The 27,258-nt window shown below is 40.8% G+C and overlaps 1 protein-coding gene across 1 annotated transcript; it reads right to left on the bottom strand.

Moving 5' to 3' along the window:
* Positions 1-3,446: 3,446 nt before the first annotated feature.
* On the bottom strand, positions 3,447-17,288 carry LOC135117420 (uncharacterized). Its single transcript, XM_064036671.1, has 11 exons — positions 16,885-17,288; positions 16,225-16,334; positions 14,682-14,998; positions 13,629-13,740; positions 12,501-12,720; positions 12,044-12,234; positions 11,307-11,445; positions 11,017-11,241; positions 5,549-5,662; positions 4,382-5,344; positions 3,447-3,712 (listed from the first exon to the last, which is right to left on the bottom strand). Exons 1-11 carry the CDS (start codon positions 17,071-17,073, stop codon positions 3,707-3,709), a joined length of 2,586 nt encoding a protein of 861 aa, XP_063892741.1. The 5' UTR covers positions 17,074-17,288; the 3' UTR covers positions 3,447-3,706.
* Between the last annotated feature and the right edge of the window lie 9,970 nt (positions 17,289-27,258).

The raw sequence follows: 27,258 nt of genomic DNA, 5'->3' as shown, positions 1-27,258 counted from the left end.
AACTGATGTACTATTGTTATAGCTTCCCAAAAAAATGTAGAAAGGCGATATAAATGGCTCAGCAGTCTATATGTGAAGTAAAATTACAAAAAAATCAGTCTGCACTTCGAATCTTCCTGTTTTTATTGCTGCTAATTCCCGCTAATTATTAAAAGCCTATATTAGTATTTTAAGGTCACAAACTGCGTAAGTTAAAACTTCAATACCAATCTGTGTTTAATAATCTTAGCAAACTCGGATTGGTCTCACATAGCTTAAATCACCCTATTAGAAAGGGACAGACGGCCTCCGAACTAACTGTTTCACTCGGCTCGTTTTTTGGTTAAAAGTGCGCAGTCCTGTTTACTATATTATGTCTATGATGTCAAACGAGTTAAATGAATCTCTTTTAGAAATGTCATCTATCAGACACAAGTATGAAGTCACAGTTCAAAAAGACGGCACCCAACGATTTTTGGTGCAGGACGCTTGATTGTAAATGCTTGGCAAAATGGCTTTATAAAGATACGTAGGGTTCCACGAAGTATTTTGTTTTGTTCCACCAAGTATTTTGTTTTCCAGCAAAAAAGTTTGAGAACCACTGTATTAAATGATCTTATCATCCCACCATCTCGGAAAGAGTAGTTTTACCCTTTGACATCTGAGCGCAAAAGCCGTTTTTATCCTCTAGAGCGGCAAAGTGATTTGAATGAGGGTTTTCTAAAATGGCGTCCACCAGGTGGCGCACTGAGTCGTCAGGTCCAGGTAACTGTCAAAGTGCTTATATTTACTATGAATAGTGAACGATTTTAGTGGTTTTTTTATTTTATAATTAAAGCACTGCATTATTGTTTTACTATTGAGGTTGAGTAAATAAAAAAAACTAAATCATATTGTGTTAACAAATTTTTCAACTACCAGTGACTTTTGCACCCTCTCTCTTAGCTCAATTTTTAGTTCGGAAACCTTATTCTGACCGTAGTCCATAATAAAATCAATAACACTTCCAATATAACAGAATTTCAATAAACAATAAGTTCGGCACCTACAATTCCATACTATTTGACAGCTGTTTGGACCAGACGCATACGTGGCGCCACCCGGTGGCAGAAAAAATTTCAAAAACCCTCATTTAGAACATCGTGTGCAATACTCCATTTGTGACAATCTTAATAAGACTTTTCAAACAAATACATATTTATTCAACAAATAAAATACTGCTTAAAATAATTATTCAATTAATTTTGTAATTTTTATTATTGTTTTTAAATAGATTTTTAACCTCGTTTCATTTTTAAACTGAGTTTTCAAATAAATGAACTTTTCATCCCACCATCTCGGAAAGAGTAGTTTTACCCTTTGATATCTGAGCGCAAAAGCCGTTTTTATCCTCTAGAGCGGCAAAGTGATTTAAATTTAGAACATCGTGTGCAATACTCATAGATATAATATTACTAAACAAGATTGCGCACGCTCAAAATATATATTTACGAAAATGAACTCTATTCTAACGCAATAAGGTACTAAATTGGTTGTATAATACACAGAGGCAAATCCGAGCCGAGAGGGATAGTTCGAACGGAGGCTGTTTGTCTCTTTCTAACACCTTGCCAGCATAAAAAAATGTTGTGATCAAAAGTTTTGTCTTCCCAAAAAACAATTGAATCACATAAAATTTGTATCTTATTTTAACAATTGTAAGTCAACAAATTAATAACAATCGCATTAATTTATTCGTATTAATTATTAAAACATAAACAACATTAATTTTTATTTTGCTTTTTTTTATTTTCTAGCGGTAACCCTGAACATTCTTGGCGCGTAATCAGCATTTAAAATTTTGTTTACATTTTTTGTATTAAATCAATTTAAACTACTTAAATGGTGAAAAAGTGTTGCGTTTATACTTGTAAAAGTGAATCCTATGGTGGTTGCAATATATCGTTCCACAGGTTAGCTAATAATAACATTTTCGTAAACCAAACAACTAGGGTGCCCATGAATTCTTGTAATGAGTGAAAATATGGGTGATGGATTTTAAAACTGTTGTACTATTGTTATAGCTTCCCAAAAAATGAAGAAAGGCGACATAAATGGCTCAGCAGTCTATATATGAAGTAGAAATACAAAAAAAACAGTCTTCACTTCGAATCTTCCTGCTTTTATACTGCTAATTCCCGCTAATTATTAAAAGCCTTTATAAGTATCTTAAGGTCACAAACTGCGTAAGTTAAAACTTCAATACCAATCTGCGTTTAATAATCTTAGCAAATTCGGATTTGTCTCACATAGCTTAATCTCATAGTCATCCTATTAGAAAGGGACAGACAGCCTCTGTACTAACTGTTTCACTCAGCTCGTTTTTCGGGTTTATATGCGCAGTCCTGTTTACTAATATTATGTCTATGGCAATACTCCATTTGTGACAATCTTAATAAGACTTTTCAAACAAATACATATTTATTAAACAAATAAAATACTGCTTAAAATAATTATTCAATTAATTTTGTAATTTTTATTATTGTTTTTAAATAGATTTTTAACCTCGTTTCATTTTTAAACTGAGTTTTCAAATAAATGAACTTTAATAGGTACTTCTTTTTAATTTGATACTCATATGTGCGCGCTATTGTGTTTTTTTTTGCATTTAGTAATTTCCTCGATGAGGTGGGATGAAAAGTTACGTGTTGCACTCGAGTGCAAAGATTTTTCACCTTGTGCTCTTCTGATTCCCTCGCTTTCGCTCAGGATTCTAATTATTGAATTTTAGAATCCTTCGCTTGCTCGGTCATCAAAATTGAGCCCGCGGTTAAAAAGCAACTTTGCACTCTTGTATAACAAATAACTATTCTGGGCAAACCAAATGTGACTTATAGCTAGGTATCAATTACGCAGGAAAATGAAAATAAGTTTTATTTATATCACATTTATTTACCTAATCATTTTAAGGTAACCAGAAAATTACAAAGTACGGGTACCTATGTAGGTAAGAAGTGAAACTATGAGCAAAGTTTCTAATATATTAAATTTCCTCTGTATAACTGATTATTAACAACGATTTATCATGTTATTGTATCAGCAATTAATATATTTGATTGGAATATAATCAAATGCCGGTGGAAAGTTGTGAGTTTAATTATATAAATACACGAGAGGAAATAATTGACGATAACGTCTGGCTTACTAACTAGACACCTATATAGTATATATTAAAGTATTTTTCTACTTAAACAGATAAACCTTGGTTCATACCTGACGGTAAATGCGTCGAGCGTCATCGGGAAATCGTTGATTAATGATCGAATGCTTTATCAGATATTTGTGTATTTTAACGCGACGCGAAGTTCCGTCAGATATGAACCTTCCCTTATCCTTATGTGGCTAAAGGCCGAAGAGTGACTACACGTAGGTCTAGCCGGCTAAAGCTACGTGCAGCCGCACTCATGCGACTAGAGGTAGATGTATCCTATTTATCATAAAGTATACAACTGTAGCACCTAAGTTTTATCAAAAAACATAAATGTAATCAAAAAAACATGTTCAAAAAAAAAGGTGGTAATCCTAGCTGTAGCAAATCAAAACGTCCATTCCTAAATCTACTTAAACAAATCATATTCGCTTAGTTCATGTGGTTTGTGATCGGTGCCAAATCTTTCTATGCTGAGCATCACATCTGTTATCTCAAGCGTGCGAGGGTCCTTCACGAAGCTGATGAAGCCCTGCTCCTTTAATTCTGAAAAAAAAAGGAAATTGTTAGATAAGTATGCATTAAGTCAATAACAAAACATGTTTAGAATAAATGTGATGTAAATATGTACTAATCTTTGTAGATTTTTAGGGTTTCCTAACCAAAAGCTTAAACTCTTTGAAGACTCTATCTGTATCTCATGAACCCTGACAGCTAGGCAGTTGCAATGGGGGCTACCGTTTTTTGTTTCACCAGATGGCGCAACTGTAGCGTGAGGTCTAAGACTATGGCAATCAAAGTTCGTATTATGAGCGCTAAAACTTATATCTACATTAGATGATTATATTAGATCATATGTAATACAACAGAACTATAGTGTGAACGTATTGGCGATGCCACAGTGTTGCGCAGTGCCGTTTTGCTCGAAAAATAAATGCGAACATTAGTTTCCGAAAGATTAAAGAGTGTCAAAGCAGTGACATTTATAGAACCCTGATCTATTGCCATAATTAATTTAAAGTATTGTTAAATATTCACAATATTAATTTAATTGGAAATAGTAACCCTCGCGCGTAAACAAACAGTGGCATTTGACGTTTCGAAGACCTCACGCTACACAAGCGCCTCTAGCGGCGATTTCTTACGCGGTAGCCCTCATTCACACATAACTAATTTATGACTGCATACAAGTAGAAAGTCGGCTTTACATCTTACATTATTATTAAATCCTGGGTGGTGGGAATGGGAACAGCGGCGCATTGCGAAGTCAAGCACGCGCACCATGTACCAGTGCGCGGCCATCGGGTTCTCATACAGCAGCCTGAAGTACTTGTCGCACTCGGCCCGGCTCAGCGTCACCACGCCGGGCGGCCCGTATGGGCCCGGCTGGGCCGGCGCCACCTCTCCGGGCGGCCCGTACGGGCCCGGCTGGGCCGGCGCCACCTCGCCAGGGGGCCAGTACGGGCCCGGCTGTGCCGGCGCCATCTCGCCGGGCGGCCCGTACGGGCCCGGCTGGGCCGGCGCCATCTCGCCGGGCAGCGCGTACGGGCTCGGCTGGGCCGGCGCCACCACGCCGGGCGGCCTGTACGGGCTCGGCTGGGCCGGCGACACCATGCAGCGCGGCATGTACGGGCCCGGCTGGGCCGGCGCCACCGCGCCGGGTGGCCCGTACGGGCCCCGCTGACCCGGCTGGGCCGGCGCCACCACGCCGGGCGGCCAGTACGGGCCCCGCTGGGCCGGAGACACCACGCCGCGCGGCATGTATGGGCCTGGCTGGGCCGGCGACACCATGCCGGGCGGCGCGTGAGGGCCCGCCAGCTGCGGGTGTACTATTGACTGCGGCCGGCACTCTGTCTGCCTTTGCGCCTTTGCCTCGGAGGGCCCTGAGTGTTTGGGCGACAAGGCGGGCGGTGCGGCCGGCGGACATAGAGGTCTCTGAGACGTGACCTGGGGTGAGGAGAGCTCAGTTGGCGACGAAGGCGGGGGAAGGGAGGCATCGGGCGGGTGGTCGCTGGCGGAGGAGTCGGAGGCCGGCACGCAGGCGAGCACGTGCTGCCGGTACGCGGCCACGCACTCGAGGAGGATGCCGTCGCGCAGGTACTCGTGTATCTCCCCCAGGTTGGGCGTGGCGCCGGTCTCCAGCGCCTCGAAGCTCGGCTTCAGGTAGCTCTCCGCCGACTGCAACACGCGCAAGCGTCAGCGTCCTCGCAGTGACCCACTGTGCGAGAATCTCGAGGACTGGTCCGACGATCAATATTGTACCGAACCCTTCCCCGAGGTTCGAGCGCAGTGAATACCGACACATATACCTATAAATGAGATTCGGAAGCGTATCTCGATATTCCTTATCTAAATCAATACGGAAAGTACTAGTACACTCACCCGCAGCGCGGAGTCGGGCCGCTTGTCCGCGTGTCCGGTGCGGATCAGCTCGGCGCTCAGGTTGCGGTCCACCGCAGTCGACGTTTCGATTAGCAGGGTCTCGATTATGTCCTCCTGTATACATTTTACAGTTTTATTTAACTTGCAATGTATGTATGTAACTATGTGTGGGGTGGAATTTTACAACACAATTTTAAGGCACTTGCCCTCAACCGATTGAGCTGAAATTTTGCATACATGTTTAGTTTGGATGACACGTCATCCTAAATCCAAAGTGGCTATATACAAGCTGTTGATTTGCATCCGTGCCATAGTCAAGGACGTAAATATGCTAATGATTCTCGACCCAAATCAACGAAAAAATGGGTACCTAGGTAATTTTTTCATGTTTTTTTCTTATTTACGTATATCCGTCAGTGTAACCCAGCCGTACTTTAATTCGGCGCGTGTGTTACTAGCCTTACTACCGCGCTGCGCACTCACACAAACGCAAACGATACATGCAAGCATAAGCAACGATCGTTAAATAAAAATCGTAGATCATCCAGCCTACCCAAACTACAGTGCGAGTACTCCCACACACTCGCCTCGCCGCTCCCCGCGTGCCCTTGAAGCCGGAACAAACAAGCGCCGACGGCAAGCAGTGTGTTTGATGTCGCCGCCGCTGCTGCGTACGTGCGCTTTGAATTCCGCGACGTGTAGGTACAAAGTGCGAGATGACGGAAAACTACACGAACACGAGTTGGTGGCGATGGTCCGCCTGTATGCCATCAGTGACAACAGTGTACTAACAGCCATCCATCCTCCGAGCCTTTTCCCAATCATGTTGGGGTCGGCTTCCAGTCTAACCGGATTCAGCTGAGTACCAGTGCTTTACAAGAAGCGACTGCCTATCTGACCTCCTCAACCCAGTTACCCGGGCAACCCGATACCCCTTGGTTAGACTGGTGTCAGACTTACTGGCTTCTGACTACCCGTTACGACTGCCAAGGATGTGCAATGACAGCCGTACATACCTATGTTCCGGGAAATGTTTACCGACCGGGAACCCTCATCACGGAGGGTCATGCTGGTCATGTGACAGACTTATGTGCTAGGACCGTTAACTTAGTGCTTTCGACACATTAAAAACGAATGTGATAGTGTTATGTTAGCTGAAGGTAGGGCTGCCATCCGTCCGGGTTTCCCCGGATTTGTCCTCGTTTGGAGGCCGTCCGGGGGCCGTCCGGGCGGGGTTTCAAGAAGTGTCCGGGGAAAACCCGGACATTTTTCAAAGGGCCGTCTTAACCTATGGTGCCTGGGTATGCGAATAACCCGGGCGCCGCGATCGCAGAGCGCCCATACCAACGCCATACAGGCCTAGGGCCAGCAGATTTCGGAGGACGATCACTCGATTTGAGAGGATAATAAGTCAAACAGGTTTTTTAATAACAATCGATAAATCCACCAACCAAGCCAATTCCTAGCCTGACTCGCCTTCATCAACTACGAGTTGAAAACATAATATACATGAGATTGCTTGCCTTGCATGGAAGTTTAACCATGTAAAATTACAAATAGACAAGCATTTGCTGCAGAAGTCGAAGTGTCCCAAAACTCAAAAATTTTCGCGCTCGCTTCGCTCGCGGCTTCTTTTCTTGTCACTGTTTTTTTATACGTTTAGCTACTTTAATATCCAAATTTTCAAAAAAAATTGCGCTCACTTCGCTTGCGGCTTCTTCACTTTGCGGATTTTTTTTTATTAGGTATACAAGTTTAGGTGCTTTAGTGACTCAAAACTCAAAAATTTTCGCGCTCGCTACTCGCAACTTTACTTTACAGTTGTATGTATTTTTCCAAAAAAAATTGTCTAACCTAACAAAAAGGTAGCGCCGTTTTAAAGTCCTATTACTAACAAGAAGGTAACTCCTAGTTTCCATATGAGCTTTCTTATTTATGACCTTCGAAATACATTAAGTCACAATCTTTCAATACTAGGTACTACATGAGCTTGAATTTAAGTATATGGTAATATTTAAAATTAGGCGTTGTTTTGTTTAAAAAAATCGGTAAAAAAAACTTTTAAGTTAAACGGTTTTATCTTATGTGTACTGAAAACTAGAAAATAAAAAAATAGTTACTTACCTGTCAACCTACGTAGGTGGTCCCGGTCATATTAAACTAAAATAAAAACGTGGGGCCCATTAACTATTGCTGTAGTACTTTCTTCTAGAGGTATAATAGGTGTGGATTGCATCGACTTACTATAATCGTAACTGGAGATTTTGACAATCAATAATCAGCCGTAGCGGCTTCACCAGCGAACGCCGAGCTCACGATCTACCAAAGTATAAAGATATGCTTTGCCATAGGTAGGATTTCACAGGGGCCCCACGTTTTTATTTTAGTTTAATATGACCGGGACCACCTACGTAGGTTGACAGGTAAGTAACTATTTTTTTATTTTCTAGTTTTCAGTACACATAAGATAAAACCGTTTAACTTAAAAGTTTTTACCGATTTTTATTTTCTAGTTTTTAGTATTTAATGAAAATGCCTACCGAATATTCCTCATTCTATCTAATTCATTTAGTGCATCATTATTACACGGTCTCTTACCTGAAAATTTATTACAATCCAATTCCTCAATACATAGCCCTTCCAGATACTTTTTTTTGTAACAACCCCAAAAATCATCACATGACCTCTCCTGCTGTGGGTCAGCAGCGGTGAGGGAGTGCCAGACTCTTGACTAAAAATCGTTTTGTTCCGTCGTAGGCCTTTTATGTACCAGGGCCGCGGTAACTCTTTCGAACAATCTCGCAGCCCAGGCAGGCCTTGGCCCTGTTGGGCCCCGCTGGAGTTACTGACAGTTTTCTACTTGTGAAGCCCTTTCATTTGATACCCATATTGGTGGGATTGATAAAAAATTGTTATCAGGCATTTGGTAGCAGCGGCCATCTTAGATTTCAATTTTGCATAGTAAATTGTATTCTACTTGTTGAGACCTTTCATTTAATACCCATGTTGATGGGATTTATAAAACCTAAGTTATCCGCCATTTTGTAGAGGCCGCCATCTTGGATTTTAATTTTATATAGTACATTGTATTCTACTGGTTGAGAACTTTCATTTGATACCCATATTGATGGGATTGATAAAACCTACGTTGTCCGCCATTTTGTAGCGGCCGCCATCTTGGATTTCAATTTTTTATAGTATATTGTATTCTGCTTGTTGAGCCCTTTCATTTGATACCCATATTGATGGGATTGATAAAATCTACGTTATCCGCCATTTTGTGCCGGCGGCCATATTGGATTTACAATGTTATTGATATTACTATATTGTATTGTCATCGGAATTAAAGGTGTATACAAAATTTCAGATTAATCGGTTGACAGGAAGAGGGTGAAATTTGAATTACTAAATTTGACCCAAGAATGAATAAAACAAACGGGGTGAGCTAAATAAAACCGTTTAAAAATCGTTTTGTTCCGTCGTAGGCCTTTTATGTACCAGGGCCGCGGTAACTCTTTCGAACAATCTCGCAGCCCAGGCAGGCCTTGGCCCTGTTGGGCCCCGCTGGAGTTACTGACAGTTTTCTACTTGTGAAGCCCTTTCATTTGATACCCATATTGGTGGGATTGATAAAAAATTGTTATCAGGCATTTGGTAGCAGCGGCCATCTTAGATTTCAATTTTGCATAGTAAATTGTATTCTACTTGTTGAGACCTTTCATTTAATACCCATGTTGATGGGATTTATAAAACCTAAGTTATCCGCCATTTTGTAGAGGCCGCCATCTTGGATTTTAATTTTATATAGTACATTGTATTCTACTGGTTGAGAACTTTCATTTGATACCCATATTGATGGGATTGATAAAACCTACGTTGTCCGCCATTTTGTAGCGGCCGCCATCTTGGATTTCAATTTTTTATAGTATATTGTATTCTGCTTGTTGAGCCCTTTCATTTGATACCCATATTGATGGGATTGATAAAATCTACGTTATCCGCCATTTTGTGCCGGCGGCCATATTGGATTTACAATGTTATTGATATTACTATATTGTATTGTCATCGGAATTAAAGGTGTATACAAAATTTCAGATTAATCGGTTGACAGGAAGAGGGTGAAATTTGAATTACTAAATTTGACCCAAGAATGAATAAAACAAACGGGGTGAGCTAAATAAAACCGTTTAAAAACCGTTTAAAAAAAATTGGACTCGTCCGGGGAAAAAATGCGTTTTACGCCAAATGTCCGGGTTTTTTTTAATGTTTGTCCGGGTTTGGCGAAATTCGAAATGGCAGCCCTAGCTGAAGGACAACCAGCTACTTCGTCGTGCTCGATTGTGCCAAGAGTGTGAAGGTGACAGCTTTGAACAGTACCTCCGGGTAACTAAACTAGGTAATTTATTTATTTGTACATTTTGTAAATACGTAGTCAGCTTAATCAATTTTATTAGTGTAAATAAGTTGATTTCTTAACCACGCCAATAATACCTACGAGCCGAAAGAATCACCTCGTGCCTACACTTAACTAACACATCTTTCACCAATTTAATCGAAAAGTAAAAACAAAATTACTACGAAATGTTAAAGAAGAAAGAATGTTAAAGCAAACCGAAAATGTTATCAATCAGCTGTTAACAGGTCAGTGAACTTTCCTTTAGCGCACTAGTATTACGTCATTAATAAGATTTCCGTGTTCCAAGGTCCTAAGACCGTTAAGAAGGAAGCAAAATTTCTAATTATTAACCAATTTAATTCAAAAATAAAAACTAAATCACTGCGAAAACTTTATGCTGAAAGATAAAGCAAAACGAACATTTTATCAATCAGCTGTTAACATGTTAGTGAACTTTCTTTCGCGCACTAGTATTGCTTATTATTACTGTAGTTAATAAGATATCTGTGTTAAATTTATGCTCAAAAATTAGTAAGTAAAGTAAAACGAAGTTAATGACAATAATGAAGGTGAGTTTCGAAACTTTAGGTAAAATGATTGCTATCGCGTATCACTCGGTCTCGCTCGCTCGCGCGCTCGCGCTGTCATGTCGTAGATAAGACACTCACACATCGACACTCACACATCGACATTAGTTTTCTCTGTCTACGCACACATAGCTGCCATCACGCACACACTGTGGCCCTGTTATGATTTGTGTTTAACCGTGGGCTAAATTCTGAAATACCATGAAATTACAACATCAAAAAAAGCAGCGCATATTAGCTTTTTACCACCTACCGTAATTCAAATCGATTATTTACGTATTTAATTTTAACCTCCTTGACTATGGCACGGATGCAAATCAACAGCTTGTATATAAGATGGCTGACTAGTTATTTTACCTATACAATATGGGTATCAAATGAAAGGGATTGACAAGTAGATCAACAAACAAAACAAAAAAGTAAAAATAATAATCGGTCTGCAAAGTTTAGTACAGCGATAGAATGAAATGGTACAGGGTGCTGACCTCTCTGTCGACGGCGACGATGTTGGCGACCAGCGGCCTGTCCGTCACGAGGCGCAGGAAGGCGACGGCGGCCGAGGGCGGCCAGCGCTGCCCGCCCGCGCAGGGGCGCAGCCCCGCCAGCCGCGCGCGCACCGCCTGCGCCGGCAGCCGCGCATACTCGCGCCGCAGCGGCCGCAGCGCGTTCACCGCCACCTTGTCCACCGTGCCGTAGTCCACGTGCCGCACCTGCCGACAGCGGCTGTGTCAGCACGACGTACACTAGCGCGGCACTCCGTACCGACGTACACTACCTTGACGGTGTCGCTGTCGAGGATCTTGACGATGAGCGAGCGGTGCCAGTCGCCCTCGTACAGCGAGCTGCAGTATTGCCCCACGCGCACGGCGCCGCGCGCCAGCCACCGCGAGCGGCCCTCCCCGTTGTAGTACTCCCTGCGAGACAAACAAACACTCGTCTATCACACGTCTTAAACAATTTATAAAAGATTTCTTCAGCGTGTTCTGCTCCGGTAATATACTATCCGCAGCCTCTCCAGAATGAGGGATTTTGTATAATTTATTAACACACTAGTGGTCGCCCGCGACTTTTTAAGGAAACAAGATTCAGTCAAGGTTAAAGTGGCACCCTCTATTGCAAATAGAAAGAAGATAGTGAATATTATTTAGGAGAAGGGCAGGGCAAAGCTTTCTATATTTTCATCATGCTAACATCAACAGGGGATAGGAGATAAAGCTTTACGATTAATCGTTTTCTAAAATCACGTCGTCGGCATCGTTATCAAAAAAAAAAAAATGTGATAAACCCATGTTGAAAGTTGCTCAAAGTTGACACAACCCTGATTGATCAACCCGTGCGGCTTCTAACTAGTAATCCTAACTATACTGTCATGTGAAAGAATACACCTAGGGGATAAGTAGTATTTTGTCAATACTACATTGCCCATGGAGACGAAGTCGCGGGCAACAGCTGGTATGGACAGGATTCAAATATGTGATCAATATGAGATTGTATTCGGAGGGTAGTACTAACGTCATCGCGTCCATCATGTTATCCATGGCGATGTGGTACTGGTTGCCGAGGCGGAAGAGCCAAAAGTGCGAGGGCGAGTACACCTCGCTCACGGTGACCTCCACCATGGCGCCGGGGAGCACGTCGCTCAGCGACTGCGTCGGGATGTTCTCCGTGAAGTGCAGGCAGTCCGCCGGGAACACGTCCGCGTCCTGCAACGCGCCGCCTCACTCATGTGCACTGCTTAGTTGCTTGTTGCACGCATCACATGCACCACTTAGCACAGAAACACTGCTAAAATGATGGTGCGAGCAGTGTCGACCGTTCCGTCTGTCACCGAGCAGTTGAAGACATACAACACTGTATTTAAATAATTTACTAAGTTTGTTCATAACCGTTTCTTCTTCCCAGCCAGGGAAGAAGGAAAAGGGGGGGTTTTGGGGGAGGAGGATGTAGGCAGCGACAGAGCAATGCTCACATAGCCGATGCCGGGCAGCGCATCGTCGGGGTCCGGCGGCGGCGAGGCGCGGGCGGGGCGGAGCGGGGGCGGCAGCTGCCCGAAGCCGCGCTTCCTCAGGTACCAGTCGCCGTCGACCTCGGGCCGCGTGATCACCACGCGAGCCACCATCGTGGACACCACCTCGATCAGGCTCATGTATCCGAACCGTGTGAAGTTCATTTCGCGGTCGAAGCGATTCCTGTCACAAACAAAAACACGGATGAGGTCTTTTTTCATCAGATTATAATGTTATTTTGTTCAATGTAAATGATTTAATTAAATATCGTCATTCTATAAAGGCGCAAGTCTTTCAATCAAATAGCAGGTCCAACTAGGTGACTGCGACATATATAGCTGCCTTTGAATGGTACACAATTTATATAAGTACCTAACTTAAATCTCGCGACATGCTTTTATAACATACTAGCTTTTGCCCGCGGCTTCGCTCCCGTCAACTGACTTCTCTACTTTACCCTATTTTTTTTTCATAAGAACCTTCTCCTGACAATACCAAACACAACAAAAAAGAATTAGCCAAACTGGTCCAGGCGTTATTGAGTTATGCGCTTACCAACACATTTTGCGATTCATTTTTATATTATAGACTGGCCGTTTCACCCGCGTCCCGTGGGAGCTACTGCCCGCACCGGGATAAAATATAGTCTATGTTACTCGCAGATAATATAGCTTTCTAATGGTGAAAGAATATTTAAAATCGGTCCTGTAGTTTTTGAGTTTATCCATTACAATCAAAGTTTTCCTCTTTATAATATTAGTATAGATAGATTGTGTCAAATGTGTTTAATTCTAAATAAATAATTAACAGTTAGTTTAAAACTAACTGTCATTACTCGACACTTGCTGTCATTACTCAGGTAAGCGACGCACTTCGTGACGGCAACACGCGTTGACAGCTAGTTGACACAAGACTCACATAAGATTGCAATAGCGACACGAGTCCGCAGATAAAAAGACAATCGAAGATGTTAGAGTACTTCCTAAGTTCTAAAACACACAAAAAGTGTGATCGCATCCTCTTATTAGTTTGAAGTGATTTTTAAAATAACTGTGAAAGTTTCAGCAATGTCTGTAGTGGAAAGTACTGACCTGTAGAGACGTAACAGGTCGGCGCACCACAAGCCGCACGGAGCTGCTCTGATCAGCTCCATGATCTCCGACTTCAGCTCCTCTAGCTCTAGAACCCTGGTGTCGCTGCTACCTGGACAGAGGATCATTGTTTATATTTTCTCTTTCCCATTACTTATAAGGTGTGCTAGACAACGTGCTTAAATATTTATGTAATTGATTTTTTAATACTTTTACAATAATGTTTTTAACATTTTGTATAGAACTGGTTCTTCAAACAATACAGACAGAATTGTGTAGCTCGTGACTTTATTCCACGTAGGAACTGGTGGAGGGTGGGCATTTTTGGCCCAGCGCACACCGTTGGAAGCGCGTCGGAGCGCATTTGAAGACAACAATTGAATATAAACCTTAACTACCTTGACATACGGTCTGCTAAAGAATAAATTCGAATGAGCTGCTCGGGCGATCCGCTTTAATGCTCGCAACCAGTGCTGCCAACTCTACGTCTTTTTACGTAAGTCTACGTCTACCTTCAATCCAAGAATTTACGTAATTTCTTCAGAAGTACTTAATGATATACGCAATAAAACAATAGTTATTTTTTATACCAAGAAAATAACAGCCACAGTCTATGAATGCTCCCAGGAACTCTGTGTCCTAAATAAACTGTTTTTTGACGATCCATAAAAGGATTTATTGATAATATTTGCAATCAAAATCATGAAGTGTTTTAGTGAAAGACCCGAAACTTGAACCAAAAAGCGTCAAAACATAATATTTTGTATGTCAAAATACTGGTCTATGGTTCAGTAGGTACAGTTCCCAAAATCCGAGTTGGCAACACTGGCTGATAGACAAATGAGGGCGAAGCTCGTCGGAGAGCAGCGCGGCTGATTTTAGGAAATGCTCTTCACCGCGTTTCTTTGTAGACTTGTTTCAAAAGTATCACTTTCGGCCTACTTTCAAGAAATTACTTTTTATCCTACACAACTATAAACTTACTGTTAGACTGGAAGCCGACCCCAACATAGTTGGGAAAAAGACTCGGAGGATGATGAACTATAAACTTACTGGATGATGTCTGGTTTCCTGAATCATCATTTTGACACGGAGATGTTGTTACTTCTCTCTCTGCAGAAGGCTCTTCTACGTTACGTAGTCTTCTGTAAAGTGCAAGGCGTTTCTGGAGGGAGTTCCTGAATTCTATACTGGTGACTTGATGATTGACAACACTCTGTTTGTTGTGGCTGGCGTCAGCAACAACATCAGGAGGTTCCACCACTGATGGTTCAGGTTCTTTGAGGACAGCTTGTGTGTCTTTGACAAATGTCTTTAAAATGGGATTTTGTTTATTCACTGCAGATTCTGGAATCATTGGATTTCTGTGGCTGTAAATAAAAAAACAAAGCATCAATCACACATTTTCCCTACATTCATACTGTATGAATCAAATAAAGTGCTCACAGTGCGACAACTTTATATATTATTTAGTGTATTAAAACAGCATACTGCGCTTACATATGACGCGAACCTTACTAACACTAAGACATGGAAAGATATTGTCTGTACTTCTCACTCTACATCAAAGTTTGTGTTTACAAACCGATTCTTCGCATTTTTACCCATATACGACCTGAATTATACGAGAGCAAAACTGCGGACGTCGCAGTATTTACAAAGCTGAATTACGACGAAACCGAGGAGTTGCTGACTGTGATCAAATAGACATACTTAGGTATAATTGGGTAGTACTTAGTCATAATGTTAAGTTTTAATGTATTCCTAAATTAAGTATAAACAAAACATATGATTATATATAAATTGTGTGTTAGATACATAGAAGTATCTATACTAATATTATAAAGAGGAAAACTTTGGTTGTAATGGATAAACTCAAAAACTACTGGACCAATTTTATACATATGCTACAAAATTATGCAGTACTTGCTTCGTTTACTGTATATGCTATTAGCATTTAACTTTTACATTGAATACTAGCTAAAGCCAAACGCAGTAGTCACCATTACTGCATTTGAATGTAGCAAAAATAACAAAAACCTACTCTTGCGATGCTAAGCCTAAACACAGTATTCACAAGTACTGCGTTTTGAGTGTGCGTGAATTATTTAAGCTTAGTAAAAAAATCAAAATATTTTTTTATAATATCTTTTCTTAGTTATTTATGCATTTGACAGAAGCTAAATTTACCTACATTATAACTAGTGCCAGGCATCAAATGCTAATTACAAACGCAGTATTGAGCATGTGCTAGGTAATTTTGCAGTAATAAACACAATTACTGCATTTAGTCTTGGTAATACAAAGTAATCCTCGCAAGCAAAGTAGGTAGTTGAAAATGCAGTACTGAACGATTTATCAAAATAAGGCAATAAAGTAAAGAAAAAAATATATCAATAGAAAGCTTGACGTTTTTACTATTTTTAAACTTAAAAGTTATTTAACGGATATTTCTCAATTAGATATGAAGAAATAAGTTTACCGGGTTTATCTCCAAACTGCCATTTTGCAAGTACTGCGTTTGCAATAAGCAGGGCAGTATTGTTTACATGCAAAGTAAATTAAAAAGAAGGAAAATTTTCTAGGATAGACTTACAATTTAGCAGTAGAAGGTAAGGCTTTCTGTCTCCGTATTAACTGATCGATGTGTTTTAACGAGCCTGGTACAATCAGAGTGAGTACTGGGTTAGACGATGGCCCCGTCATCTGTGAAAACCAAATTATTTTATTGGAAAATAGTCAAAATACCATGACTTTATGCCAATGGCTTAAAAATTGTTTACAACATTATACTTTTTTAAAAATGATAAGAACGTTAACCATCATTTTCAAATGAACACGAATGGTATAAATGATGATGACGATGTCCTCCTAGCCGATTATCGGCTACGGCGGCTGTTCTCATGTAAGGAGATTAGCCAACTGCACAGGACATATTATAGTGCACGAGCATTTGCGCAGACACAGGTGCACTCACTATTCCTTAACTCTCATAGCCCGATGGGACGGCAATCCGACACGACCGGAGAGAGATCAGGCGCAGGACCGACATTTACGTGCTCTCCGATGCACGGGTGTATCAATCACCAGCTTCCAGGCTCCGGGCTGCTTTGTGAAAGTGTTCTAAATCCCACAAAGCGATTTCGGCCCGACTCGGGAATCGAACCCGAGACCTCGTGCTCAGACCAACGAGGCAGCAATATAAATATTATGCATATGAAAGACGCACTACAAGTATGTTGAAGGAATTGCTCACCTCGAAACAATCATCGAAGTGCTCTTTCAGGAAAGCCACGGGGTCTGTGTGACCATACTTGGCGAGCGGCATGGGCGAGCCCACCATGTTCCGGTAGTCGCGCATCAAGGTGCGGACGTCCATCTGAGTACGGCTCGACACCACCAGCGACCGCAACAACGACTTCAACTCTTTCAATTCGTCATCCATCGTATTCAAACTTACAAATTAGAGTCAACAGTTTAAGTCTCGCTGTTAATGTACCAAAATAATCTACGATCGTGTTTTTTTAGGCCGTTCCTAAACAGATTTTTCCGGATATAGGATACGTTATGGGAAACACAAAGTATAGTAATTACTTGGGAAATAGCTCAAATAGCCGGTAGAAATAAATAAAGACAGACCATAATACACAGACTAGACTACCGCCATAATACAAAAAGTACTCTGTGCCACAGACTACTCAGTTTTTTTTTTGGGAATTTAATGACCGATTGCCAAGGGTCAGGATTCCTGGAACCTATCAGATGATGAGGTGTATGAAAAGAAAACTATCATCTAAACTGATACAACTCATTCATGAGTTCACAAAACAAAATTAAAATAGTCAAAAAATAAAATACAAAAACAAAACAACAACCAAATAATATAAAAAAAAATATACAAGAATATCTCGGCTATTCTAACTCACTCCGTTACTGTTGCTGTGGAGAGTTACTACAAGAATTGAAATAAAAATACAACATATATTATTAAACATACAAAAAAGAAAACAACGGAAACAAAAACTTAGTTTTACAACGCACACAGTGAGAATATCAGTCACAACTGAAAGAAAACAAAACAAGTTGACGTTGACAAGCCACGATACTTGTCAACGTCAAAATAAAAGTGACATTAAATCGTAATAAAATAAATATTATTTTAATAATACCGACACACGACAAAGAACAATTGACAAATAACTATAAATATAGCAGTTACTTCCGAGCCTTCCGCAATACCTTCGTTTTCTTGGCCTCCTCAGACTTGGAAGAAGTGCTCGGAGCATTCGGAGACGAACTGGGATTGGCCTTGATATCCTTACCAACGCTAGTCGGGTACAGGGCAATAAGGTCATGAAGCTCACCCAGTGGCGGATTTACCAATAGGCCAAGTAGGCCAGTGCCTAGAGCGGCAGATTTAGAGGGGCGGCAAATTCAGCATTTTTTTTTACAGGTTTTTTTTTTATAATTGAGTATATATGAGTACACAATCCATATATAAATAAACGATTAATTAACGCAAATTAATAAACTGTAATATATACTTAGGTGATCACTATATAATCAAAGGGTGATCATGAATTTTAAAATATTCTAATAGCGTTTCAATAAAAATTAAATAAAAAATCCGCTCGCTTCGCTCGCGATTTTTTCATCATTCCTGGTTTGTTCTGCGCTTTTTGAGTCCTCAATCTAACAAAAAGTTAAAGCACCGAAGTAGCAAAAACAACTGACGCTCTACACTGACGATTTCTAAGCTGTTTATAAGGTGGAGGACTTTTGTGTCCCAAAACTCGAAAAATTTCGCGCTCGCTGCGCTCTCAGCTTTTTCACTTCACACTGGTTTTTTTTCAAACTTGTTTGAGTATTTTTGTGTTCCAAGATCCAAAAAATTTCGCGCTCGCTGCGCTCGCGCCTTTCACTTGACAGTGGCTATTTTCTGATTTCTTTAGGTATTATTGCGTCCCAAACATCAAAAATTTCGCGCTCGCTACGCTCGCGGCTTCTTCTCTTTGCAGTGCTTTTTTTCCACTCTTGTTTGGGTACGTATTTTTGTGACCCAAAACTAAAAAAATTCGCGCTCGCTTCGCTCGCGACTTTTTCACTTTGCGTCGGTTTTTTTTTACTCGTTTTGGTACAAAATTATTGATTTTGGAACAGAAAAGTTTTTACATTTGTCGTTTTTTTTGGGTGCTCAATAGGTAGTCCGCCCCGGGTGCCACCCGATGCTACGCCGATGCATTCAATTTAGTTGGTTTTTTGTACTACAGGTGTTTTACGAGCGAGTGTTCTTAGACATGTTTGATGAAAATCGATTGAGCCGTTTAAAAGTTACAGAGGTTTTACGCTTCAAAGTCGCTGTCATATAAACTTGTTAACATTTAACTCTTCGGTACATAGAGGCTTGCAAAAATAATCTAGTAAGTAACTGACAGAAATATCATTAAGTTCACAATCATTAGGGGCGGCAAAAATTGAATGGCCTACTAGCGGCAAGTTTGTAAATCCGCCACTGAGCTCACCGATACAGAATATCTTATGTCGCGACTTATCAGCAGCCTGGATGATTATTTTTTCCTCCGCAGAGCAGCAGCTGTTGATCCCAAAGTGTTTGCGGGCGGCTAGGAAGACTTGATGTCAAGTCTTGGTCAAAAATTCGAAAATGGTGATGCCAGTACCTTTCAACAACGTTTTGCTGTCCCAAACTGCACGCCGATATTCCATGTCCCTAAAGCGCACCAGCACGGGTCTTGATTTTCCCGATGAAGCACCCAACCTGTGACACACTTGAAACATCTCAAGCTGTGCATCATCAATCTTCAACTGCTTAACGATGATATCAAGAATATTGCCACTGAGATTCTCATTCTTGCTTTCTGGAACACCGTGGAACAGCAGCAGCTTCCGTCGCATGAAGGTTTCATGGCTATCCACTGCCTGAGAGAGGAGCCCAACTTAAGTTTCCAGATGAGTCAACGTTTTGATTACAAATCCTTTGAACTCCAAAAATTCTTCTGACTGTGAGGCCAGATTGGAGTGGGCAGGAGCAGTGCCAGCTGTAGCCTTCTGCAGCTTATCTTCAAAGTCACACATGTGGGAACTGAACAATTTCTCCAACTCATTGATACTGTGCACAAGTTTGCTGTCCATTGTGTATTGTGATATTTTTGTTCTTGAGTAATTTTAAGGATAATTAACGAAAAGTAAGTGACGGTAAGCTATGAGCCAAATGAATGCATTAAATACGTAAAAATTAAACTGTTTTTTTATTTAAAACAAATACAAATAGGGAGCTAACACAACTGACTGTTAGGTCTTTTTTTAGGGTTCCGTAGCCAAAATGGCAAAAACGGAACCCTTATAGTTTCGTCATGTCCGTCTGTCCGTCTGTCCGTCTGTCCGTCTGTCCGTCTGTCACAGCCGATTTACTCGGAAACTATAAGTACTACAGTGATGAAATTTGATGGGAATATGTGTTGTATGAACCGCTACAAAAATATGACACTAAATAGTAAAAAAAAGAATTGGGGGTGGGGCCCCCCATACATGTAACTGAGGGATGAAATTTTTTTTTTCGATGTACATACCCGTGTGGGGTATCAATGGAAAGGTCTTTTAAAATGATATAAAGTTTTCTAAAAAACATTTTTCTTAAAGTGAACGGTTTTTGAGATATCAGCTCTCAAAGTCGTAAAAAGTATGTCCCCCCCCCTCTATTTTTATAACTACGGGGTATAAAATTCTAAAAAAAATAGAGGTGATGCATGCTAATTAACTCTTTCAACGATTTTTGGTTTGATCAAAGTATCTCTTATAGTTTTTGAGATAGGTTGATTTAACTGTAATTTACGGAACCCTTCGTGCACGAGTCCGACTCGCACTTGGCCGGTTTTTTATTTTTTGGGAGGGGGGAATCATGGACTTCTCCGCCTACCGGCGCGACTCCTACCGGCTAAAACCCCCTTGTGTCCTCCTTGCACGTGTGCGCGAGGCCGCGGGAATCCTGATTCTTCCGCAGCCCCACACTAGTGCTGGCCCTCGCACGGGCCTCGTCTCATGCACGGGGTAGAGAGGTGTTCGCCTACCCCGTGCATCGCCTCAGGGGCACGCGCCGACACACGGGCGTTGACTGTTAGGTCTACCCCAACCAGGTCTACTTATCGGCGCGTACGGGCCAGGCAGGGCCGGTGTCAACACGCCGGGCGGCACGTACGGGCTCGCCGGCTGCGGGTGTACTATTGACTGCGGCCGGCACTCTGTCTGCCTTTGCGCCTTTGCCTCGGAGGGCCCCGAGTGTTTGGGCGACAAGGCGAGCGGTGCGGCCGGCGGACATAGAGGTCTCTGAGACGTGACCTGGGGTGAGGAGAGCTCAGTTGGCGACGAAGGCGGAGGAAGGGAGGCATCGGGCGGGTGGTCGCTGGCGGAGGAGTCGGGGGCCGGCACGCAGGCGAGCACGTGCTGCCGGTACGCGGCCACGTAGTCGAGAATGATGCCGTCGCGCAGCTACTCGTGTATCACGTCCAGGTTGGGCGTGGCCCGATTGCAAGCCAACATACACCAATACTCCGTGTACACATTGGTGATGGCGTGTATTGTCCACGCATGGGCCATTGTGTACTGGGGGCTTATAACAATGGTACCTACTCAGCTGCATCCAGATAGACTATAAATAAGCAGACTGAACTGCTCGGATAATTTAATAAGGTGCAATAAAACAAATAATTTTAATTAGACATTTAATTCATTTAAATCGAAGACTAGACTGTTACAAATCAGATTCACAAAATGTAGGTTTGCTCCCTAATTACCATAAATGATATACTAGTAGATGCAAAACAATATGTTATGCTGTTACAACAAGAGGTTCGAAAAACCTTAAACTACAAATACATCATTTCTGTACAAAATAAATAATTTTATGAAAAAATCAACTTAACAACATAATATGTAAAACAACTCTTAAAATAGCTCCAAATATTGTATACTTACTTAAATTAAATAAATTATAACGAGGTTATGTGTTAAACTCGTTAATTGAGATCATAAGGTACTGCGCCCCATCCTTTATTACATGGAATGGAGCTAACAGCCTCTACAGTCTAGACTTACATAACTACTGTATGTGAAATACATCAATGAACAACGAATATTTTAATTATTTGACTGAAAGGTGATTGATACAACCTTCCAGCCATCACAACTTTTTAAACAGCATTTCTACACACTTAGATAAGTAAAATTGTCTCTTTACAATAATTAAAAACTGTTGGTTGCGCACAGTATAGTTCAAAATTTTAAAGAATCACTTTGTGACCGGCCAATGAAGGCAAGTCAAGCAAAGTCTGCTCCAGACAGCCAATTAAGGCAAGCTGGTAAAGATATTGTTTTTCTACCTATTATAAAATATTGCATAAAAATTATGAAGAAAAAGCTGTTTTAAAAAAATTAAATTTTAATAACATCCAAGAAAAGCGTGACGGAGTGTCAGACTCTTAATAATCACATCATGTTCCTTCTTAAGCCGCGGCACTCTTTCATATAGTTCCACAGCCCAATCTTCTTAATCTTACGTACCTACCAGTTACTTAATATTACCTACTAATTGATAAAAGGGCCATAATATGGCATTTAAAGCTCAGAACAATTTTTAAATCCTCCAAATTTGATTGTTTACCTAATTGGTCAACCTATCTAATTTTTTTCATAAACCAAATATTACAATTTCAGATAATATAGAATAAATCTCAAACTAAATATTTCTGAAGTAAAAAGTGACACATTTTATGTTTTATCCTGAATTCTTACACCTAAGTATATAGACATAGAGTAACACCAACCAGCAGTTATAACTGCCCTACTAGAAGTCTTTATCTCCAATTCACAAACATTTATGCTTAAGTAAATATCTTGCAATTATTGCACAAAACTACTTAAATATGTAATCATTAGGCTGCTATTACAATAATACTGAATATGTTTTACAATAAACATACAGAGGACACTTATGAAATCTATAATATTCAATTCCTACATAATCATTATGATGCTTGAGAAAAGATTTTTTTGTAAATTTGTGTTTATGAATATGAAATGTATAGTTGAGCTAGACTGCTCATGCAAATAATCTGCAATGCAATGATTATAGCATTTAGTTTGAAGAAGCTTCCAGTGGCTGTGGAGGTATTTCTTCAGATATGCAATGTTCAGTCTCAAAAGTGTGCATAAATTTAAGCACTACAATCTTGCTGGGCATAGCAACAATAACCATATGCATATCATTGCCTTCTACGACATCAACTTGTAGGACGGGGCAAGTGCACAGAACTGGACACAGTGATCTCTCCATGAAGTTGTACTGTTTTATTGGCTTTTTGTTGAAAAGGTCCATTTGGCCCTTATTATACGGAGCATAGTATATGCGTAATATTCCCCAGTTGCAACCAACAAAATAGACATCGCCATGTGATCTGATAAAAACAATATCTCTTAAGGGACCATCAGGAACTACATGGTTCATCGTATACATCCATTGAAAGTATATTCGCCAATCCATATGTTCCAAAAAATTATAGTAATGCAGTTCGTGAAGTACATTGGAGGTAGTATCAAGAGTACATTGCAATAATAGATCTTCCCTCAAAACAACATATATGTTGCGTTGGAAAGTAAGAATGTTGAGGTGTCCATGGCTGTAACCAATTGACAATATTCCATCATATGCTTTGTTGTCTGTTTGTACCAAAAAATCTGCTGTTAACTCTCTGCAGCGCAAGTCGCAACGGAATATTTCATCATTTACATTTACAAAGAACAATTCATGCGCAACTAGAACAAACAACTTTACACTTTCAAAAGTAGTATGAACTTCTTCAGGGAAATGCTTGAATGTATTACGTTTTCGAATGATGAACAATTGTAGATCGTAGCTTAATATTACAACTACATTCTCGTTTTCAGTGTACTTGCAGTAGTCACCAATGATGGGCTTATGGCGTGATAACGCTAGAGTTTCGATATCGTAATAGACAATAGATCCTTTTTTGAGAACCCCCAGGATGCCGTCCCCTAGTAGTTCGAAGTTGCGAATCTCTTGAGCAGAGAATGTTGCAGTTGCAAACTCGTCTCGTTCTTCTGAAGCATATTGCAATTGCTTCCACAGCGTCAGAGATCGGTACAAATTGTACCAATGCAGTCCTCGCTTCGACTTCTTACGGGCGATCGTATAAACATTCGGGAAGTCATCTTTACAGCATTTATGCCAGATGTGCTGGTTGGTGCATAGATGGTCAACGACCCCTCTCCATCTAGAGCATACTGTGCGGCAGCGAACCAGGTCCTGCGATGATAAGTACACGAAAATGCTTTCTAAGATTTCATTTGGTAAATAGTTCATGAGGCCGGCGGCTGTCTCATCCTTGTTCTCTGCCATTTTGGTATTACTGGTGGGTAACCGAAAGGTGATGAAGGTTGGTGACTCTGATTTTCATTAAATCTTCTTGGTGATGCACCGCACCACAAAATAACTTCGTTAAATCACTGATTGTTCATTAGTTACACAGTATGACTATTTTAAAAACTAAAACCACCACACGATGATGAGAATTGTCAGGGAAAAATGGAACATTACTTTTTTATTCTTTGGTCAGGAACTTATAGGAAAGCAATATATCGGGTAGTCAGGAACCCTATGCAGGAACCTGACTTCGACTGCCGTACGGCATACCGTACCTGGCGTACGTAGTGCCGACCAAGTGCCGTCCGTCACTGGCAGTGTTGCCAGTGGCAGTTAGGCAAATATAACATGAGACGGCAAAATTATGGTTACCGGCACGGATATTGAGCTCTCGGCGGAAGAAAGGGGATCGCTTTGCGCACTGTACACATAAGGCAATAAACCAATAAATCGCTTCTGCGCATGTGAAGGTCGTGGCTCGATATCCGTGCCGATAATTATAGAAAAATTGGATTGGTATAAAGCCTGAAGAGGTACTCATACTTGAGGTTGGTTCTTTAACCACTAGGACACCACAACATTACCTTGTTTAGTGGAAAACTGTACAATGCCATATTTTATTACACAAAAAATAAACTGAGTTTCCTGTTCCATTTCTTAACTTCGAAATACGACGATGTTTAAAAGGTTAAAAAACATGCAAACAATTGTGTGTGTTTAGGTAATATACCAACCAATTTAGTAATCAGTAAAGTCTTTCGATTCTGCAACTTACTTTTTTATCGTTTTTCATCATCATAGTTAGGTACATGAAAAACGTTATACAATAAATATTTTGTGCCTACCTCAAAGTAACATAATTATTGTGTCATGTAACGTGGAGGTAACATGAGTCAAAAGTAACGTAAAATGTTACAAAAGTAATATTCTGGCAACACTGGCAGTGGGGCCGGGGGGGCATCACTCGTAGCTTTAGTTCCATTTAGTAAATTTTGGCGCTGCGATTGCGTTGCGTAGCCATAATGTGCAGTGCGCAGCGCGACTGCTTCTCTACTTAATCTTAATCTCTCGACTGCTTATTAATAAAGTAATATATTATTATGTTAACAAAATACACACATCAAAAAAAGTTTGCGACCAATAGCATAAGCTCCTATAATTCTTTAAATTTAACTTTATCAAGAAAAGTCTATGTTGTATGCTTTCTTTTAATAGGAATACAATGTTTGAAATTAAAATATAAAACCATTTTTTATTATTTATTTTAAAAAATTGAGCCCTTAATCATAATGTAATTGTGATAGAAATTTCATAGAAAGAAAAATACTGTTTAATTAAACTTAAACAACAATTTATTATTAAAAGGTGTAACTTCAATATAAAATAACTCCTCCCCTGGCTCTAACACATGCAAAGATCCTCCTGGGCATACTGAGGATCAAGTTATCGAGCATTTCCTGGGGTAACCTATCCCATTCTTCAATACCGGCTTCCCTGAGCTCTGGAACTGTCTAGGGACGTGGCTCACGGTTCCATACTGCTCGTTTAAGAGCATCCCACGCGTTCTCTATTGGGTTTAAGTCGGGCGAGCCGGCAGGCCAGTCTAATCATGTGAATAGTGTTCTTGAAGACCAGCATTGACTCGTTGAGCTCAATGTGCGGGCGCATTATCATCGACCACTACAAATTGGTGCCCATGGTTTACTCGGAATGGTCTGACTGACGATATTATCAATAGCAACTGCTTTGTACATGTCTGCTGTCATGAAGCCCCGATACGGGATCAAAGGCGTTCTAGCTCCAATCATAATGCCACCCCAAAAGGACACCGATTTCCCGCCTTGCTGAACTGTTCCAGTGGCAGTTCTTTGTCTTTCACGGTCGCCTGGTTTTCTCCAGACACGGACAGGTCGGTGATCTGTAAAACTAAGTATCAAAATATTCATCCGCATCGCTGTCAGCGGGGATCGTGCCCAAAAGGCTGGCTGCATTGCCACGCTGCATGGCAATGCATATCCTTTGGCCGAAGTAAAGGCCAGCCCTTTGGTCACGAGTGGACTCCACTAATCGCTTACTGATTTCTCGAAAGAGTCTGTGGGCCATAAAGTAAATAGTCTTTGCTGTGGGCACTTGGGCCCCATGGTCCCGAGGTTTCAAGGTTTGTGAAACTTTCTTCCAAAATTGGTGAACCTAGGAGGTGCAATGAAGTTTCGTCCAGAATTTTGAGGTGCTATGACATTAAATTTTGATATGACTGTATGTCTGTCCGGGATGTCAGGAACAAAAATTTCATCAATTTTGATGAATTTATGTACAACTAAAAACAATTATAAAATGGCATCTAAAAACTTCTCATCGCTGCCTACCGGGAGTGTACCCAAGAGATGTTTAAATATAAATAAATAAATAAAGAATCTAAAAAGAAGAAAAAATCATAATATAATCTACAGTAATAAAAAAGATTTCAGTTTTTCGAAGTGATCGCAACCTTTTTTAGATGTGTGCATGAATTTATGCCGCTGCATTTGTATTGATCCTTATCTGTAAAAAGGATATTGAAATACTACAGAACCTAAATAGTATTTTTTTCTATTCCTATTGATTCTTTTAAGTACAAAGCTTAATATTTCTGTTACAGCTTATCGTCCCACTGCTGCTTTTATCACAACGCTTGTTCAATGCGGGTTGGTGATTTCAGACTATAGTCCAGGTTTCCTTAAGATGTGTTCCTTCACCTTTTTATCAGCAATTGGTGTCCAAGATATACTTAGAAATTACATACAAACTTAGAAAAGTTGCATTGGACCGTAGGCGTGGGTCTGTGGGCGGTGAGTTCGGGTGGCTCATCGCTAGAGAACTAACCTCTCTAGTATGTGGGTCATGTGGGTGTGTCAGGCGAGCATGAGTGTGAGTGAGGCAAGTATGAGTGTGTTAGGCAAGTTATAATGCAACTTTTCTAAGGCTGTATGTGACTGTGTTTCGGAGGGCAAACTGTAGGTCCGGCTGTCTTACCAAAGGGTATCGGGTTGCCCGGGTAACTGGGTCGAGGTCAGAAAGGCAGTCGCTTCTTGTAAAGCACTGATATTCAGCTGCACCCGGTTAGACTGGAAGGCCAACATACTTGGGAAAAGGCTCGAGACATGATGATGAAATAATAAGAGTTTAGTTGAGTATATA

Source organism: Helicoverpa armigera, chromosome 1, assembly GCF_030705265.1.
Source record: "Helicoverpa armigera isolate CAAS_96S chromosome 1, ASM3070526v1, whole genome shotgun sequence".
NCBI classification, from domain to species: Eukaryota; Metazoa; Arthropoda; class Insecta; order Lepidoptera; family Noctuidae; genus Helicoverpa; species Helicoverpa armigera.
This window is presented reverse-complemented; position numbering and strand designations above follow the sequence as displayed.

What these genes read in the sequence shown, in the direction of transcription:
- LOC135117420 (XM_064036671.1), bottom strand. Translation starts at nt 17,073, where the DNA reads ATGGATGACGAATTGAAAGAGTTGAAGTCGTTGTTGCGGTCGCTGGTG. An exon ending in ACTTCGATGATTGTTTCGAG is followed by an intron (nt 16,335 to 16,884) that starts GTGAGCAATTCC and finishes TGGTTTTCACAG; the next exon opens with ATGACGGGGCCATCGTCTAA. An exon ending in CGCTGCCCGGCATCGGCTAT is followed by an intron (nt 12,235 to 12,500) that starts GTGAGCATTGCT and finishes GGCGCGTTGCAG; the next exon opens with GACGCGGACGTGTTCCCGGC.